This window comes from Papio anubis, chromosome 18 (assembly GCF_008728515.1).
Source record: "Papio anubis isolate 15944 chromosome 18, Panubis1.0, whole genome shotgun sequence".
NCBI lineage: Eukaryota > Metazoa > Chordata > Mammalia > Primates > Cercopithecidae > Papio > Papio anubis.
Window position 1 is genome coordinate 36,218,011 of NC_044993.1, and position 17,727 is coordinate 36,235,737.

At 38.3% G+C, this 17,727-nt stretch overlaps 1 protein-coding gene across 8 annotated transcripts in view; it reads left to right on the forward strand.

Annotated features, from left to right (window-relative positions):
* RPGRIP1L (RPGRIP1 like) overlaps nucleotides 1–12,390 on the forward strand; it is a 114,150-nt gene extending 101,760 nt beyond the window's left edge. For 6 of the 8 annotated variants that reach the window (XM_003916874.3, XM_031658244.1, XM_017953370.3 and 3 more), the window contains 3 exons: nucleotides 2,346–2,430; nucleotides 7,841–7,974; nucleotides 11,274–12,014. In XM_003916874.3, the coding sequence (XP_003916923.1) occupies nucleotides 2,346–2,430; nucleotides 7,841–7,974; nucleotides 11,274–11,386 (332 nt within the window). In that variant the 3' untranslated portion in view covers nucleotides 11,387–12,014. Of the gene's footprint in view, nucleotides 1–2,345; nucleotides 2,431–7,840; nucleotides 7,975–11,273 lie in introns of all 8 variants that reach the window. The other 2 variants (XM_009196452.4, XM_031658245.1) reach the window with 1 other exon arrangement.
* Nucleotides 12,391–17,727: the final 5,337 nt, after the last annotated feature.

Genomic DNA, 17,727 nt, shown 5'->3' on the forward strand with positions numbered 1-17,727 from the left:
CTAAGAGCTAAGGTGGGAGGTTCAGTTGAGCCCAGGAGTTCGAGGCTGCAGTGAGCTATGATCACACCACTGCACTCCAGCCTGGGTAACAGAGCAAGACCTCCATCTCTAAGGAAAAAAAAAAGTAAATTTAGAATGACCCATATGGTCTAGCAATTTCACCTCTAGTTATATACCAAAAAGAATTGAAATCAAGAACTCAGATACTTGTATGCCCGTGTTTAGAGCAGCATTATCCATAATAGTCAAAGGTGGAAACAATCCAGATGTGTGTCACAGGGTAAGTGGATAAACAAAATGTGGTATATACATATGATGAAATATTGTACAGCCTTAAGAAGAAATGAAATTTGACATATGCTACAAGATGTATGAACCTTGAGAACACCAAAGCTAAATGAAATAAACTGGACACAAAAGGACAAATACTGTATGATTCCTCTTACATGACATACCTTGGGTGGTCAGATTCATACAGACAAAAAGTGGTTACCATGGGCTGGGAGGAGGGAAGAATGGAAAATTATTGATTAATGAGTATAGAGTTTTGGTTTGGGAAGATGAAGAAGTTCTGGAAATGGATAATGGTGACGGTTGTATCACAGTGTGTAGGTACTTAATGCCACTAAACTGAATACTTAACTGTTAATTTAAGATGGTAAATTTTATGTTATGCATATTTTGCCACAATAAAAAAAGTTTTAAGCCATTGAAATTTATCACATCTGGTCTAGGTTTCATTGGAAGACCCTTTATTTGAATGCTGGCATTTTAAATTCAGTCTTTTTTATTTAACCACTGAGATTACCCTTGTCTTCAAACAATGGAAGCCAGTATGACATAAAAGCTTTACAACTCTGAAGTGAAAAACAGTATGGTGTACCATATCTTGAATTGGTAATTAACAGCAAAAAAAAAAAAAAAAATCCCATTTGGAAAAAAAGTTCCCCTTTAGCATTGTGTAACTAGCAGCTTCTAAAAAACAAAGTACTATCTTCCAGTGATCTGTTAGCATGACTTTTTGGCATTGAGAAATAAAACAAAATACTCTGAACCTTTGAATCTGTATTGATTTCTATAAACTTCAGTAACTTATATAACTAGCCACATTTACTAATATGATACCATGCAAAGAGCAGTAAGCTAGGAGCTCGTGTTTGACTTTGGCTATCCAGAGTTGATTATTAACTTGGTTATTATGTCTTGGATGATTCTTCTCTGAAACCACTAACCCACCCCTATACCTGTACCTTTATGTCTCTCCCACTATGTGCCTACTCAGTGCCTTTGGCCCTCAGTTAATATTTGCTCAACTGAGCCAAACAAATGAGTTGATAGCATCATAATTTGGAATTGAACTAAAATTGTTCAGGGAAACATTTTCAACATAAAAGATGTTTGTTCCTGGCACAGCCTAAGGAGAACTGGCTTTAGAATTATCATGATATCTTTCACCCTTTGTGTGCTTTTGACCAGGGATAATCTCTAAGTTGAGATCTGGTCACAGGGGAGCCTTTACATCCAAAATGGCATATGAAAAGGAAATGCCTTCAGAAGCTAATGCATGGCTGAAAGGCTGCCGAACTGAGAAAAGATAATCAGGAGGAAAATTGTAGTGTTCGCATATTGAGATGCCATTTTCCCAAAGTGCAGACGCTTACTTACAATGTCAAGAGTTTACCATCTTCTTTCTGTTGAGACTTGAGGTCAGTTATCTAATCTCATGCTTCAGCCAAGTGAAGTATGGCCACATTCCTCGAAGCCAGCATGTGCCTTTAAAACCAAAAACCTTACACCCTAAAAAGCCTTTCTCTCCCTGCACCTTTCTCTCCCATACCCCTAACCAGCAGGCGTCAGCCTGTGGATTTCCTCAACCCAATGCACTAGACACCTCTTTTATTGCATGTTGTGGCAGGAGAGAAGGATTAAATTACTGAGGCTGTCAGGAAGGACAAGCACTCTGCCATACATTATCATTATCACTTGCTTCTTGGGTGAAAGAAAATGCAGTAAATCCCTCAAATACAAAGCAATAAAGACCATTGGCTTTTACTGTCATGACTGCCAGTGCCATTAACAGGCAGTGACAGTGATGTGGCACTCTTAGATGTTGCTTGTATCTTTTCTGACAGTGTGCACATAAACCTGCCAGTGACATGACATTAGATCACATGACTGTTCAGATTTGATTCTGGTTTCTGGAGCTGTTTTCTTTTCCCAGGCATACAAGTGAGGTGGCATGACTTGTGTCTTTAAAAACAGGTATTTTAAAAAATACAGAATGGTACTAATATAGCCTATTCCTGAGTGACTTCCTTTTTGGAATTTTTTTTCTTTTGGTATAGAGATCTACGTGGATAAAGAAAACAACCAAGCAAAGAGAGACATCTTAAAAGCTATACTACAAAAACAAGAGATGCCTAATAGAAGGTACATTTTGGCAGTCCAAATTATCTAATGGTTTACATAAAGTAGATCTCTGTAGCAGGATGTGGTTAAAATAAAAGGCACAAGATAAGGAAGCAGAACACTGGGGTTCTGTGACTCACTCTGTGTCCTTGAATGAGTTCGGGATCTCTGTAGATCGCCTTCTTCCTAGAAACGTAATGGCCCTTCCTACTATACAAAATAATTGTAACGATCCTATAGGACTTTGAACACCAAAGACTGGGCAACATGTATAAAGTATCCTGTTGCCACTCCTGTAGTTGTAAAGACTAACAGGTTGAAAGGTGGGTGCACTCTGGAGTCACATGCCTTGGGTATAAATTCTTGTCTTACTGCTTTCTAGCTGACTGACCTCAGACAAGTTACCTAACCTTCTTGCACCTCTCTCTCTTCAACGTTAAAATGGAGATGATAACACCATAGAGGGTTGGTGTGAGGATTAAATGAGATATATATGTAACACAGATAGTATAGTACCTGACACGTAGCGGACAGTGAGTGTTAATTGCAATCATTGTAAGTAGTGACATTAATATTATTGTTTGTAATGGCTCATCAGCCTTTCAGACTAATTTGTATCTTACTATCACTGTTTAATAAGCCATCATTTCATTATTATTTTTGAAGGCATTTTTTTCTAATTTAAATAAGATACCTTGCAATTCTGGTTCAGTAGAGAAAATATATGTATATAATTTTCAGAAGAAAAAAAAACTGATCTTAAAAAGTTAGTGCTTCTGTGTGAGCTTCTGCCGCAGAGTTTGAGGAGTTACCCCTGTGCTGCTTGTTAACCGCAAGCTGATTTCTCCAGTGCCCCTTGCTGGTCCTCCTCCCTCGGCCTGAGTACACCTCTTCTGTCTCCATTGCCCACTTCTTGCCTTATGACCTACTGATGACACAGCCTATCACTGCCTCAAAAACAGCACCGACTCTGCCGCCTTGGGAGACTCAAGTTCTTTCCTTTCCAGAGGGCCATAAAGTTAAAGACATGTTTTTCAAAAGAGCTTCCAAACTAGCATTTTATCTTCTGTTTGAAGAAGAGAGACTGGAATTCTTAGCTCTTGGGATCTGATAATATAGCTTTATCTCTATTATTTCACTAGCTCCTGAAATACATCATTTCTTTGGATCTCAGTTTTTATTTCTGAAGGAAAGGTAAAATCCTGTTAAGCCTGAGGCTCTACTTTTTCCAGGATGGTAATCACTCTGGTTTGACTTGCTTCAGCTTCTTTCAGGGCCCCCTTCAAAACCACCAGTCCCCCAGGGTCACCCCAGGTCATGAGTGACGAGGGAATAAACAGCGGTGGCCATGGCATCTGCTTCCCTATGGTCAGCGAGCTGCACCATGGCTGTCTAGGATGGAGCTCAGTTCCCATGGACAAGTCCTGGGCTGCGATTCAATAGCCTATTCAGTCTTCTTTGTCTGCCTCTGTGTTCGCTTTGTTTCTGAAATGTGAGATCATATTGTAACGTATTGGGAGACAATTTTTTTTACCCCAAAAGTGTTTATTTTAAAAATTTAAAAGCAAGTTCTGCTTTCATGTTAGACCTGCCTTTCCTCAGAGGACCCACTTATTGTACCAGAATAGATTAAGAAATTTAAAAAGGCCAGGTGCGGTGGCTCATACCTCTAATCCTAGCACTTTGGGAAGCCAAGGCAAAAGGATCCCTGGCACCCAGAAGTCAGAGACTGGCCTGAGCAACATAGTGAGACCCCCTATCTCTACTAAAAATAGTTTTTAAAAATTAGCCAGGCATGGTGGCATGCACCTGTAGTCCCAGCTACTGTGAAGGTTGAGGAGAAAGGACCGCTTGAGCCCAGGAGTTCAAGCTTGCAGTGAGCAATGGTTGCGCCACAGTACTCCAGCCTGGGTGACAGAGCAAGACCCTGTGTCAAAGAGAAAAGTCCACAGTAACTGTAATGACTCCCACTCTCCCATGGTTGTTTCTGTCAACACCCGCCAAAGAAACAAATGTTCATGTCATTTTTTAGAAAGATAGAGAGGTGTTGCAGGTGCCAAGTGATTGGCTCAGGGCTTCCAACCATGGATGAGTGTTTGAGTGCTGGCCATGCACTCCTCGAACCACCATGGGAGAGGATGGCCCCATTTACTGCTCTCCCTCAACAGTATCATTTTCCTAAGGGAAATAGGCATTTACATGTATGTTTTTCCACAGCCAAAAGCCAATTGTTATTCCAGCAAACGTTCTCACCTTTTTTAAATATTCAGAGGTCACATTATTTAAAGTAGCTCCTAGTTTATGAGAATTCACTTTCTCAGACAGCAACCCTGTTGAATATTGGTGATAACCTACAAAGCGACGGTTGGAGAAGTTTGACATATCTTCCCCGACATGTCTAAAGTTATAGACATTGTATAATAAATTATATATAGTACCTTTGCATGCCACCCCATGCTGTATCTGCAAATATACATGTGTCACTTTAAAAGGGAGGTAATATATTGAACTGTGCCTTCAAACAGTATTTATTTGAAGTCATAGTTTAACACTGACTTAAGGTCCCTTTTTGGTTTCAGTTTTTTCTTGTTAACAGTGTTCTGTTGAACAGATCCACCCCTGAGGAAGACAGACTATGATAATAAATAGACAGATAAACTAATTACATTTGCAGTAAGACTAAGAGAAAACCAAACAAGTTAAATGCCAAAATAGAAAATAACAGTGAAAGCTGAATCAAATTCAGTGAATCCTCAGCATTGAATCTGAGGAGGTGACACGTAAGCTAGTTCATGAAGGATGAGAGGACTCAGTCAAGTCACAAAAAGCTCAGAGAATATCGTTTCGGGCAGAGGGAACTCCAGGCATGAAGGAGTATAGAGAGATGTGTTCCAGGACCAGGCAGAGGTGGTTAGCAAGTCTGGTCTCACTGAGAAGTAGAGTGGCAGGAGAAAGAGGTGGGAAGAGGAGGCAGAAGTAGCTCAGGTAGCACTTCCTGTGTTTCCTTCCACCTGAGTGCTTGACATCTGCCCCCTGTGTTGATCCAGGTCCTCAGACTAGACTGTAAGCGTTCTTCCAGACAGGGAACAAAGTTTTGCCTTTTTGTTTTGGCAGTGTTGGAAGTAAGATGTAAGATTCTGTGTGTGTCTATTCGTTATTTTTTAAAAATTAGTTTTAATTCTTAAATGATTTTAGTGTACTTTTCCTCCCTTTTCAGCTTAACTTTCTGGTTTCTTAATTTTGTTTTTGACATCTTATTTTTCTCTATATAGAATTTAAAGCCAGAAATATTGCATTTTTAAATTTCTAGTTCTTTCTCTGGCATTTAGAAGGCTTTCTTTTGCCACAGAATTCTCATATATTCAGTGGAGGTAATTGTCTGCATTTGTAAAGTGATACAGACATGATCCTTAGATATGAGACACTGTATGAAGATAACACTTAACATTATTATTACAGTCTGCATAGCCTCAGTCTTGTCTGTAAGTCTTGTGTTATAATATGTGCATTATATATTACTTTTAATTCCTCCTTTTCCAAGCAGTTTTAATTCTTCCTCTTTTCCTAATTCATTTTAGGAAAACTTATTTCATCATCATTCATCTTACTTAATTGGATGATATAATCAATGTATAATTTGGGAATCTAACTAAAATTTCAATTGAAACAAGCTTTTCCAATGCCACGTTTTTCTTTCTCCTTAGAAATGTAGAAGCATACGCAGCTCTATCTATATTAAAAATACTACTAAAAAAAAGAGCAAACATTTACTCAGTGCTTACTGTGTTCCAGGCAACAGTTCACTTGTATCATCTCATTTGATCCTCACAAGAGCCCTGTAAGATAGGTATAATTATCTCCATTCCACTGGTAAGGAAACTGAGATGAGAGAGGTTAAGTAATATGGCTAAGGTCACACAGCTAAGCAGTAGGAAAGCAGGAATTTGAGCCCAGAATGGATGCCTTTAACCACTCCATCTTAATCCCTCTGTCTTATACATGTTATAAAAATTCCTTTGTACCATATTGAAGGCCAAGATCTGTACTCTGTATAATTATTTTGTGAGTAGGTGTTAACTGTGATTTTGACCTAAAGGATTTCTGTTTTCTAATAAAAACTTATTGCAGGCCGGGTGCGGTGACTCACGCCTGTAATCCCATTACTTTGGGAGGCCAAGGTGGGCAGATCACCTGAAATCAGGAGTTGGAGACCAGCCTGGCCAACATATAGTGAAACTTCATCTCTACTAAAAATACAAAAATTAACCGGATGTGGTGGTGGGCACCTGTAATCCCAGCTACTAGGGAGGCTGAGGCAGGAGAATCGCTTGAACCCAAGAGGCAGAGGTTGCAGTGAGCCGAGATTGCATCACTGCACTCCAGCCTGGGTGACAGAGTGAGACTCTGTCTCAAAAAAAAAAAACACAAAAAACAAAAAAATTCTTATTGCTAGCTAAAAACAGAGACTTAGTAAAGGAATTCAATGTAAAATACTTACTTTCAGCAAGTTGGTTAAATGTATTGTCATGTTTACCTATAAGCGTTTGGAAAGGATTTTATTTGTGTTTTTCAAGGCATGATTTCTCAGAGATGTAGATTTTTATGTTTCTTGTTTTGTTTCTGATTTGGGATGGATACATTTTGAAAAGTTTAAAATGGTAAAGTTTACAAGCATCTATGGTTTAAGCTATGCTGCCAAGACATATCAAAAGAGTACTTAACTGTAAATTCCTGTCATTTGGTCAATCCAAGTGCATTTGGCCTCCGCAAAAGCCACTAATTCAAATCAGTTCCATCAGAACCCTACAATTATATGTCTTAAAGTAAAATAAAACTTGGATGCTATGATTGTAAGTTAAAGATTGCTGAAGTAATATAAACATTTGATATAACTGTTGGGCAGAGTTACAACATTTATCTAACATGATTCAAATGTTACCCTGGGAGCATGATCTCTGCGTTTTGTAGAATACGTATGGTTTTGTTAAAGTCCTTAGTAGCAACTCCAGAGTTGTGTGTTTCTATAGGAAATGTTACGTTTCTATGGAAAATGCTGACCATTGAACCTCCATGGTCTTTATTCACTTCATCCTTTTAGCCTTAAAAGTAGAGGTGTCAAAATACAATCAGATAGTATGTAAAAGAGTGAACATCTGGTCCTTCTCTTTGCCTAGTAGTTTTCTCAGATTATAGAGATAAATGTTAATCAGTGCTTAGAAAGTGGATTAGTGTTCATTTGAAGGTTGGGTGTTTCATAACAATTCTAATAGTTCATATAATAACTTATCTAACCTAGTGTACCTTTCTTTTTATTGGAATAATTGGAAACTTTAACATTTTATACCTAGTGATAACACCCCATTTGGGAGTTTTGTCTTGTGGTGATTTCTTCTCACTTGGTGATGACTTTCTCTGATCTCTACCTTACCAGCATTCGCTTCACCGTGGTCAGTGACCCTCCAGAGGATGAGCAGGACCTGGAGTGTGAGGACATTGGCGTGGCTCACATTGACCTTGCCAACATGTTTCAGGAAGGGAGGGACCTCATTGAGCAAAACATCGATGGTATGGGTGAAAATGTTACTCAGTTTGTGCAACCAACAATTGCTGAACTCCAAACTCTTTATTGAAACCTTCTTTTTGCTGGCTCCAAGTGTGCTGAGTCACACGTTACTTGAATCCTTTACAACTCAAGTTGACGCCTTATTGAAGCTAAAGTGTCTTCCAATATCCTTTTCCTGCCTTCCCCACCTGCTTTCCTTTGAATGAACAGAAATTGTAAAATAATTAATTTAGCTTCACAAGGAATTATTCATTTTTTAGTATTGGGTGAAGGTATGAGAAAAAGTTGGCCATTGTTTGTTTGTTTGTTTGTTTTCTGAGACAGAGTTGTGCTCTGTCACCCAAGTTGGAGTACAATCGGCTCACTGCAGCCTCAACTTCCTAGACTCAAGCAATTCTCCCACCTCAACCTCCCAGGTACCTGGGACTACATGCGTGCATCACCAAACCCAGCTAAATTTTTTGGTATTTTGTATAGAGACAGGGTTTCATCATGTTGCCCAGGCTGGTCTCGAACTCCTTGGTTCAAGTGATCTGCCCACCTCAGCCTCCCAAAATGCCAGGACTACAGGCGTGAGCCACTAAGCCTGGCCAGATGTTTTTCCAAGGTTGTTTATGGAAGCCACATTTCAGTTAAGACTTAACCTTAAGCATGTTATTCTGTTAATGTTTATGGAAGCCTTATTTCTACTAAGGTACTTAACCTTAAGCATGTTATTCTGAGTGATCCTGATAGTGTCTTTCTCAAGGCTTCTCTTTAATTCAGTGTTGCAATGTAGTGATACAGTCACAGCAAGGAAGTAGTTTTGATCCCTTACTTCCCACCAGGAATTTGTGAGGAGTAATGACATTTGATCTGTTCCTGACAAATGTGCTGTCCTGCATTTTTACCTCACTAGTTGTGATTCCCAACAATGCTTAATTTCTATTCTCTATTCTTCTGTTTCTAGAACATGCTAAATTGTTTTATTAATGAGACTTTTTAAAATCATAATCAGAGATGGCCTAGGCTTTATGTAGTAAATAGAGAAATAAAGCTGATTCCTAGTCCCGTTTGTTGAGTTAGCAGAACCATCTCTGGAAAAATGTGCATGACTTGTTTACATATTCACTTGTGCATTCAACAAACACCGAAGTGAGCACCTCTTAAGAGCCAGGCATTCTGCTTACGCTGTAGTTCAGCCCTGGTTCATTGTCAAGCTGCTTGTCCTAGGTGTGTGTCAAGTGCTCAAAAGTCAGGCTCAAGCCAAATAATTAACCAAAGTAGACCAAATAACCAAATTAGAAACTTCTTCTGGGAAATCTTTATAAACTGTACATTTCTAACCACATGGCAGTTGGTCCCAACTTTGGCACAGAGAAAAAGATGAGAGGATTGAAATATTCACCTGAACCCTATTAAAGACTACCAGGACCAAGAAAGTCTGACAAAAATACCACAATTATCTCTACTTTATATTCTTGGCATTTTTTCCAGACAGTTGTTTAGGAACCCATCTTCTTCTGTGAGATCACATATGACCCACTGATCTGACACAGCCAGCTATTGTGGCCATGTTTTGGGAAAGAGCCAGAAGATTAGGCATAGGTGAGGTTGGGATTTTACTGCTTTGTTCTGTGGCAAGCATAGAAGTGAGAAGTCCCAAAGCAGAGATGACAGCTCCAGAGAATGAGCTGGGGACCACTCGTGCCATTTTGACTTCACCAATGCTCAGTTTCTGCACCTAACTCTTTATGTATCAAGTTTTAAGGCTTTCTAACAAATTTTCTTGGAATAAAAAAAAACACACACACATATATTAAAGTTCAAGGAAAACCACAAGGAATTATAAACTGGAAACTAAGCCAGTGTGGTAGCTCACACCTGTAATCCCAGCACTTTGGGAGACCAAGGCAGGTGGATTGCTTGAGCTCAGGAGTTTTAAGACCAACCTGGGCAACATGGCGAAACCCCATCTCTACAAAAAAAATGTAAAAGTTAGCTGGGCATGATGGCGCCCAACTGTAGTCCCAGCTACTCAGGAGGCTAAGGTGGGTGGTTGGCCTGACCCTTGGAGGCAGAGGTTTCAGTGATCCAAGATCACACCACTGTACTTCAGCCTGGGTGACAGAGCCAGACACTGTCAAAAAAAAAAAAAAAAAAAAGGAAACTATATAAAGACCCATAAGTGATAAGTGCTATCAAACTTAGAAAGTCCAGGTTTCTGGCCTTGAGTCACTAGCCATTATCGTTGTCCACAAGGGATGGAGTCTCAGGGGTTTAATCAGCATCCCATCTGGCTCCCACCACCGAGCCCAGAGAATGCCCTTGGCTCCAGTCAAATAGTCCACCTTCCGGACTGGGTGCAGTGGCTCAGGTCTCTAATCCTAACACTTGGGGAGGCCACAGTGTGGGGATCACTTGAGCCCAAGTCTACCTTTGGGACACCTCTGAAAGGAGTGGCCCCTCTTCCAAGAAAATCCCACGTATACTCAAACCCACAAACCTTAAGATTCTTGGGTCTGCCATTTTAATCTTTTCTAATTCCACATAAAATCTATTTTAAATGGAATGTTTTCCTCAGAAAGATAAATAACTAATTCAAGCTATGATCATGTAACATCTATACAGCATTTGCCATTCTGAAACACTGTATAGATTATCATAAATTCCCTTTAGACTTACTGCTTACCAGCTTAAAAATACTTTTTTTTTTTTTTGGGAAGGAGTCTCGCTCTTGTTGCCTAGGCTGGAATACAGTGGCATGATCTCGGCTCACCGCAACCTCCACCGCCTGGGTTCAAGCGGTTCTCCTGCCTCAGCCTCCTGAGTAACTGGGACTACAGGCATGCGCCACCATGCCCAGCTTTTTTTTTTTTTTTTTTTTTTTTTTTTTGGTAGAGACGGGGTTTCTCCATGTTGATCAGGCTAGTCTCAAACTCCCAACCTCAGGTGATCCCCCCACCTCGGCCTCCCAAAGTGCTGGGATTACAGGCATGAGCTACCACACCCAGCCACTAGCTTAAAAATTCTGATTGCAATGTGAGGGTCATTATCCTAGAGGCTTTCACTAGGTAAACTTCAGGATTAACTCATTAGTTTTAGCTCCACGAGCAATATGTCCAGGTCCATGCAGTACGTCTCAAATGCTCATCTCCATGCACACGTGACAAGGTTTATTCTTTAAATACCCAAGATGCCAGTGAACTTTGGACTTCTGTAGAACTATTTTCATCTTTTCAACTACTGTTTCTGTCTGCGAGCCTTTCCAAAGAAAAATCTGTTGAACAATATTAACACATTCCTGCTCTTTTCTCCCTAGTTTTTGATGCACGAGCAGATGGTAAAGGTATTGGCAAGCTCAGGGTAACAGTCGAAGCTCTCCATGCCCTCCGGTCTGTCTACGAGCAATACAGAGATGACTTGGAGGCTTGAAAGCAACTGCTCCAGAAGCATCTCCTACTCCTGAGTAAATGCTCACATGAAAGCTCCTACATGAGATTTTTGTAACTACTCTGGTGTATATAATCTACATAATTCATGGGAAGCTGGGAGTGGGGAGACCTGGGTTTGAAGTGTTGAAGTTTTGTATACTTTTTCGTTTGTTTATTTCTCTACTCCCTCCTTCTCATAACTGCCAACCCTCAGGACTTAAGTTCTCCATAATGGGCAGTACCTTCTCAATAATGTATACCTACATGATAGCATGAGAAAGTCTATTTGCATTTGCAACATTTTCTTAGGAAGAACTGAAATGTAATTCCCATTTTTATTTTTAATAAGCAAAAGCATAAATCTTAGAAAACCTATGAAAAAGAAATACTTTTATGTTATCCCTAATTGTCCCACTAAATGGAATGCCTATGATTAGCCTCATTAAGAGTTTTATACTGTGAAGATTTTATTAGAAGCAATATATGAAAATTACTTGGATTAATGTGTTAATCTTCCTCTTTAAAATGCTAATATCCATTTTATGCACATTAAAGCTCAGTATGCATTTTCTTTGATGCATGCAGTTTCTATCAATTAAATATAAAGAATGAAACTTAGCACCAACTTATTCAATGACTGCAAGTTTTTTGTTTTTCTTTCGTAAAAGTTCATTCTATTTGTATTATTTTCATGTATTTGTAATGGTGATATGAGATCCAAGGCTGTATATATAAAAAGGAGATAGGTATATAGATAGATGTGAAATTTACACGTTGAAAACAGCATATAACATAGAAAGAAATTATGAAAAGTATAACTCAAATTCTGATATGCTTAGTTAGACGTGAAAGGAGTATCTTTTTATCATTATTTAAATTTACATCAAGCCAGTACAGTGCCGGGGTGTATCTGGGTAACCAGATCCTCGAAAAGCAGCTCCGAAAGTTAATTTTCTAGCTTTTACCCAATCTCACTGAAGGATTTAATTGATATTTTTAATGGAGCTGTGAATCAATGCTGCAAAGGAATTGTCTCTAGAGGTCTAGGATATAATGCATTTCATTTTTTAATTTACTTTTTTATTTGTCATTTTCTTCAAAGGATTTTTATAGGCTGTGGGTTTTCACTGTTTGCAAACAGGCTATGTTCCTTCTTAAGCATATGTAAAGTATTCAGGGAGATAAGTAATTTATTAAAATCTACCTAATTTGCCGTGATATATTAAATCTCTGCTTCAGTGATCACAGACCATTTCATTTAGAGAATTAGGCATTCCCTCTTTGTGTGATTAAAGCTCTGGAAAATGAGTTCTTTGCTCCTATTTGTGAACATTCAAAGCCTGCTAATGGCAAGAAGATGGAATAGATTATGAGACAATTCATTACAGTTCAATAGAAAAAAAAAGCAGCTATAATGCAAAAATGCAAGTATGAATATCTGCATATAGTTTGAACCATCTGTGCTCTAATGGCTTCAATAATGACTCTCGTCTTTAGGAGGCTTTGAAATGACATCCGTACAATATTAATTTGTTGATGTACATTGTGGGACCAGTAGAGTATGATCTGACCACAGAAATCTATAAATTCTGTCTATACCACTGGGCCTGTCTGTCCTGGGGCCTGCCATCTCCGAGAAGAATCTTGCTCTCATCCAACTCGGCAAATCTTCATAATAACTCATTGCTCTGGAACCTTCTAGAGACCACAAACATCTGCAGACTAAACCTCTCCAATCCTAGTAAACAACCACATGTTTGTTGTCACTTAGGCTGGCTCTGAGCTCATTTTTTTGGCCCCTCTTTCTAGCTTTCTTTGGCTTTATGCAGTTACAGTGTCATTAAGGCCCATAATATTCCCTGCAGTAATTTAAAACAGCCAGATTATACCCTGGGATTAACTGAGTGGTTTTTGAGACATTTATTGTGGTATTCTCCCAGGAGGTTTGTATTATTGTTGTAAAATGTTACATCCCAAACTAAATAACCCTTCTGCAGGGAGAAGAACCAGATTGCACTGACTTCTTAGGATCATTCAGTGGAAAGGAAAAGTGTTTCTTAGAAAACAACTGGGACCCAGTCACCTGTACGGAATGCATATCTTAGACAAGATTAGAGAAGCAGCCATGTTTCTGTCACATTGTTTACTGTCGTATTAAAGATTTCTAGTTTTAAAATATTCAAACTATTGCGAATTTTCACAACACTCATTTTCATAGCTAATTGCTGCTGACACATTTTGAAGTGGCGAGGTAGTATTAAATGCTGTCGTGTGGATACTTCAGTTGGGTTTCATAATCTGTTTGAGAATTGTGTTTGTTTTATCTTGTGGTAACCTGAGGCCATTGAAAAGCTTACCACCTTTTGGGTTTTCTCTTGGTGAGCCAAACTGGATCCATTGAAGAGGGCTTGGCGTCAGGGGCCACCACAGTGGCCTTACCACACAGATACCAGCTTAAGGTGTTACTGGTGTGAATGTACAGTTCTTGGTGTAACTGGAGCAGTGCACTCAGCACTTTTTTGGGTTGTAATGCTTTTAGTTTGGAAATATAAATAGAGATGTGATGTGGTATGTGGGAGAGTGTATTTTACATGTTTTTTTGCCTACTGTAGTAGAAATGTCAAATTCCCAGCCACTGTCATGAAAAGCAGTTGACAAAAATAAGTTTTATGGTTTACAGTGTGGTTTACGTAAAGAACATTTCTCTTCACTCTCAGTTTCAACATGTTTTCTAAATTATCATGGTTTACTGCCATTTAGCTTAAATTAGTTTTTTTTAAGAATAAATAGAGAATATGTTTAATCAAATAAAGAAAGGCCACATTGAAATTCTGCTGTTCCTGCCATTCATTCGTTACCACAAAACACAAATAATTTCTATGTGTTGTGAAGACGTGTGGGCAGAGAAGTGGTCATGTGATTGGAGAGATTTTGCGTGCACTCATGTTCCCACAACAAAACATAAATTATTTTAGTGATCTGACATCAAGAGCTGTGAAAATGAAAACCAGTTCTTACACATGTTCTAACAAGAATCTGATTAACATTTTTGTGGATATGGAAAATATTTTTTTTTTTAGTCAAACTGGCACTATTGCTCAATGTAGAATGATTTCCTTATGCACTAGATAGAAAAATGTGAATCATGTCTGTGAACAAATATGAAAATAAAATGTCATCTTTGTGTAGGACAAAACAACCAGGAGAGAGCTTTTGGGATAAAAAATAATCGAGTGATTGACAATATCAGGATGATAATTCATCCCCAACAATCAGTGTACATTTTAATAAGTCACTCATGCCTCTGACTACCTTAACAAAGAAAAACTAAACCCGTGATTTATTAGAGATTGGGCAACATGCCTAATTAAATCCATGAATGGGAGCAAACACAGATTTACATCCCCTTTGTTCAGAACAAAAACAACCTCCAGGTCAACCAGAAATAGAAAATATCAAAGCAAGAGAAACAAGTGTTTTGAAAACTAAAAATATAGAATTAGAAAACATCTCCTCATCCTAATCTCTTTTATCTTACAAGGTAGAATTTTCACTTCCATTTCAAAGTGCCACCAGTGGACTGCACCTTCCAGCCTGACCGCCTGGAAAATTGGGCCCATATTACTGGTATTCTTATACCTCTTGTTCTTGCCCTTTCATTTTCCATATGACATTCGCTAATATATCAAGCTATGTTTTCCCTTCAGGCTTTTGGAAGTGCAATCTGGTACTCTTAGACTTCGATCATGACCTCTTTTCTGAGGTAGATGCTGTTTGACTTTTCTGCTTTTTGTCTCTTCTCACTCTATTGAGATTCACTTTTTTCATCCCTAAAACGGCATTCCCTCTGTCTTCACTGCGCACCATTTTTCTTTTTAAATAAAATTTAACATCTTGATTTTTATATTCCTACTATCTAATTTGTTCACATCTATATTCAACTGAACATCTCCTCCCATCTGTCTGTTCTCCTACTTATTTTTAGCTAGTCAAATCACATTTTTTTCCTTCCCCTTTGCTGTTTTTTTTCCTTTCTCTTTACTGTTTCTTTTCTTGGTGAGACAGCCACTTCTTGAGATACCAGCATCTGTGACAGCTCCAGTGGCCTTCCCAAAACGTTCCTTTGTGTTAAGATTTGTCTTAATTTAACATGACAGGAGCACTCTTAGCCATTATGAAACTGAGGAAACAGCAAGCTAATTTTTGTATCTTTGCTTCTTGTATCTTTTTATAGTGAAGTAGCAGAGGCTGGAACTCAGAAAGCTCTCAGGAATCACTGGTAAGGAACTGAAGCATAAGGAAGTTTTTTAAAAATTCAAGGATATATGTCATTAAAATGCAGCTTGATTTGGTGCAAATGTTGTTTTGTCATAGGTACACATGTCATCATTAACGACAATGAAAATAAGAGAAATTTTTTACGTGTTTTTTAATTTTGTTCATCAGGTTGGTGGAAAAAAAAGAGAAATTTTAGAAGAAAATGTAAGACACTGTACATACAACCTAAGGTTGGGAAGACTTTACTAACAAAGAGAGGAAAGACAGCTATAAAGCAAAGGCATATTGACTATGTAAAGATTAAGACAGGATAACAATTTTAATATCAGACAAAATAGAGCTCCAGGTCAAAAAAGACAACAAAGAAGGATATTCTATGCTGTTAGAGGGAAGAACAAGTTAAAGATATATGCATGTAAACTTATGTAACACCAAACAGTATAGCCTCAAAATACATGAAGCAACAACTGACAGAACTATGGAAAAATACTATGGCTGCATCCATTTTACTAATAGCTTTTCACTGTCAGTGGCAGATCAAAAATGTAAGAAAAAGTCTAGATTTGCTTAACATGATTGCTAAAACGAATATGGGATGCACATGGAACATGGAAAGAAAAAATCAACTATGTATTCAGCCATAGAGGAAGTCTCAATTTCCAAAGAATTGAAGTCTTACAATATATATTTCTCTAAGCAAAATGCAACAAAATTAGAAATCAATAGCAAAAGGATAGCTAAAACAATCCTACCTAAAAGGTAAAAATATTTGTGTTTTATATTTTTAGTTGACAAAAATTATACGTATTTATGGAGGTATTATTACTATTCTGGGTCCTAATAGTACAAGAAATAACCCTTTCCTACAACATAACTAGGAGACAAAATTCTACACGCATTATGTGTAAAAGGGGGAAATACACATCAGCTCAGAAGCCCACACCAGATGGGGAGGCAAGGTAAGGATTGAGCATAAGAGGAGAGTGTGGCAGCATTCTAGTGATGGCAGAACACAAATAATATCAACTAAGGTTCCCACAGAAGGAGAAGGGCCACTCTGAGTGGGGAAATACTGAGAACTGATCTGAGGGCTGGTGGACCAGAGCATTAGCTACAGGGGAAGTAAAAGGAAGGGGATTGAAAGATAGATTAGGACCAGAGGTGGCAGCTTTGGAAAGCACTTCTGGAAGAGAAAGGGGGCATTTTAGAGGGTGAATCTATCTCTGGAGATATGATAGTGAAATGAAAGAAGGAACCACCAGAAACTATGGGCCCCAGTGCGACAAGATAATATCATTAAGTGGTATCAGTATCAATAAAAGGCCATTTATTAAGGAAATGGCCGTAGGCAGAGCAATCAGACAAGAGAAAGAAAGGGCATCCAAATTGGTCAAGAGAAAGTCAAACTTACTATTTGTTGATGATATGATCATAGGCCTAGAAAACCCTAAAGATTCCTCCAAAAAGTTACTGGAATTGATAAATTAATTCAGCAAGTTTTAGGATACAAAATTAATGTACACAAATCAGTAGCTCTGCTATACACCAACAGCAGCCAAGCTGAGAATCCAATCAAAAACTCAACCCCTTTTACAATAGCTACAAAAAAATATAAAATACTTAGGAGTACACCTAACCAAGGAAGTGAAAGACCTTTACAAGGAAAACTACAAAACACTGGTGAAAGAAATCATAGACAACACAAAGTAATGGAAACACATCCCATGCTCAAGGATGGGCAGAATCAATATTGTGAAAATGACCATACTGCTAAAAGCAATCTACAAATTCAAAGCAGTTCCCATCAAAACATCACCATCATTCTTCACAGAAGTAGAAAAAACAATCCTAAAATTCATATAAAACCAAAAAAGAACCCACATAGCCAAAGCAAGACTAAGCAAAAAGAACAAATCTGGAAGCATCATATTACCTGACTTCAAACTATAAGGCCATAGTCACCAAAACAGCATGGTACTTGTATAAAAATAGGCACATAGACCAGTGGAACAGAATAGAGAACCCAGAAATGAAGTCAAATACTTACAGCCAACTGATCTTCGA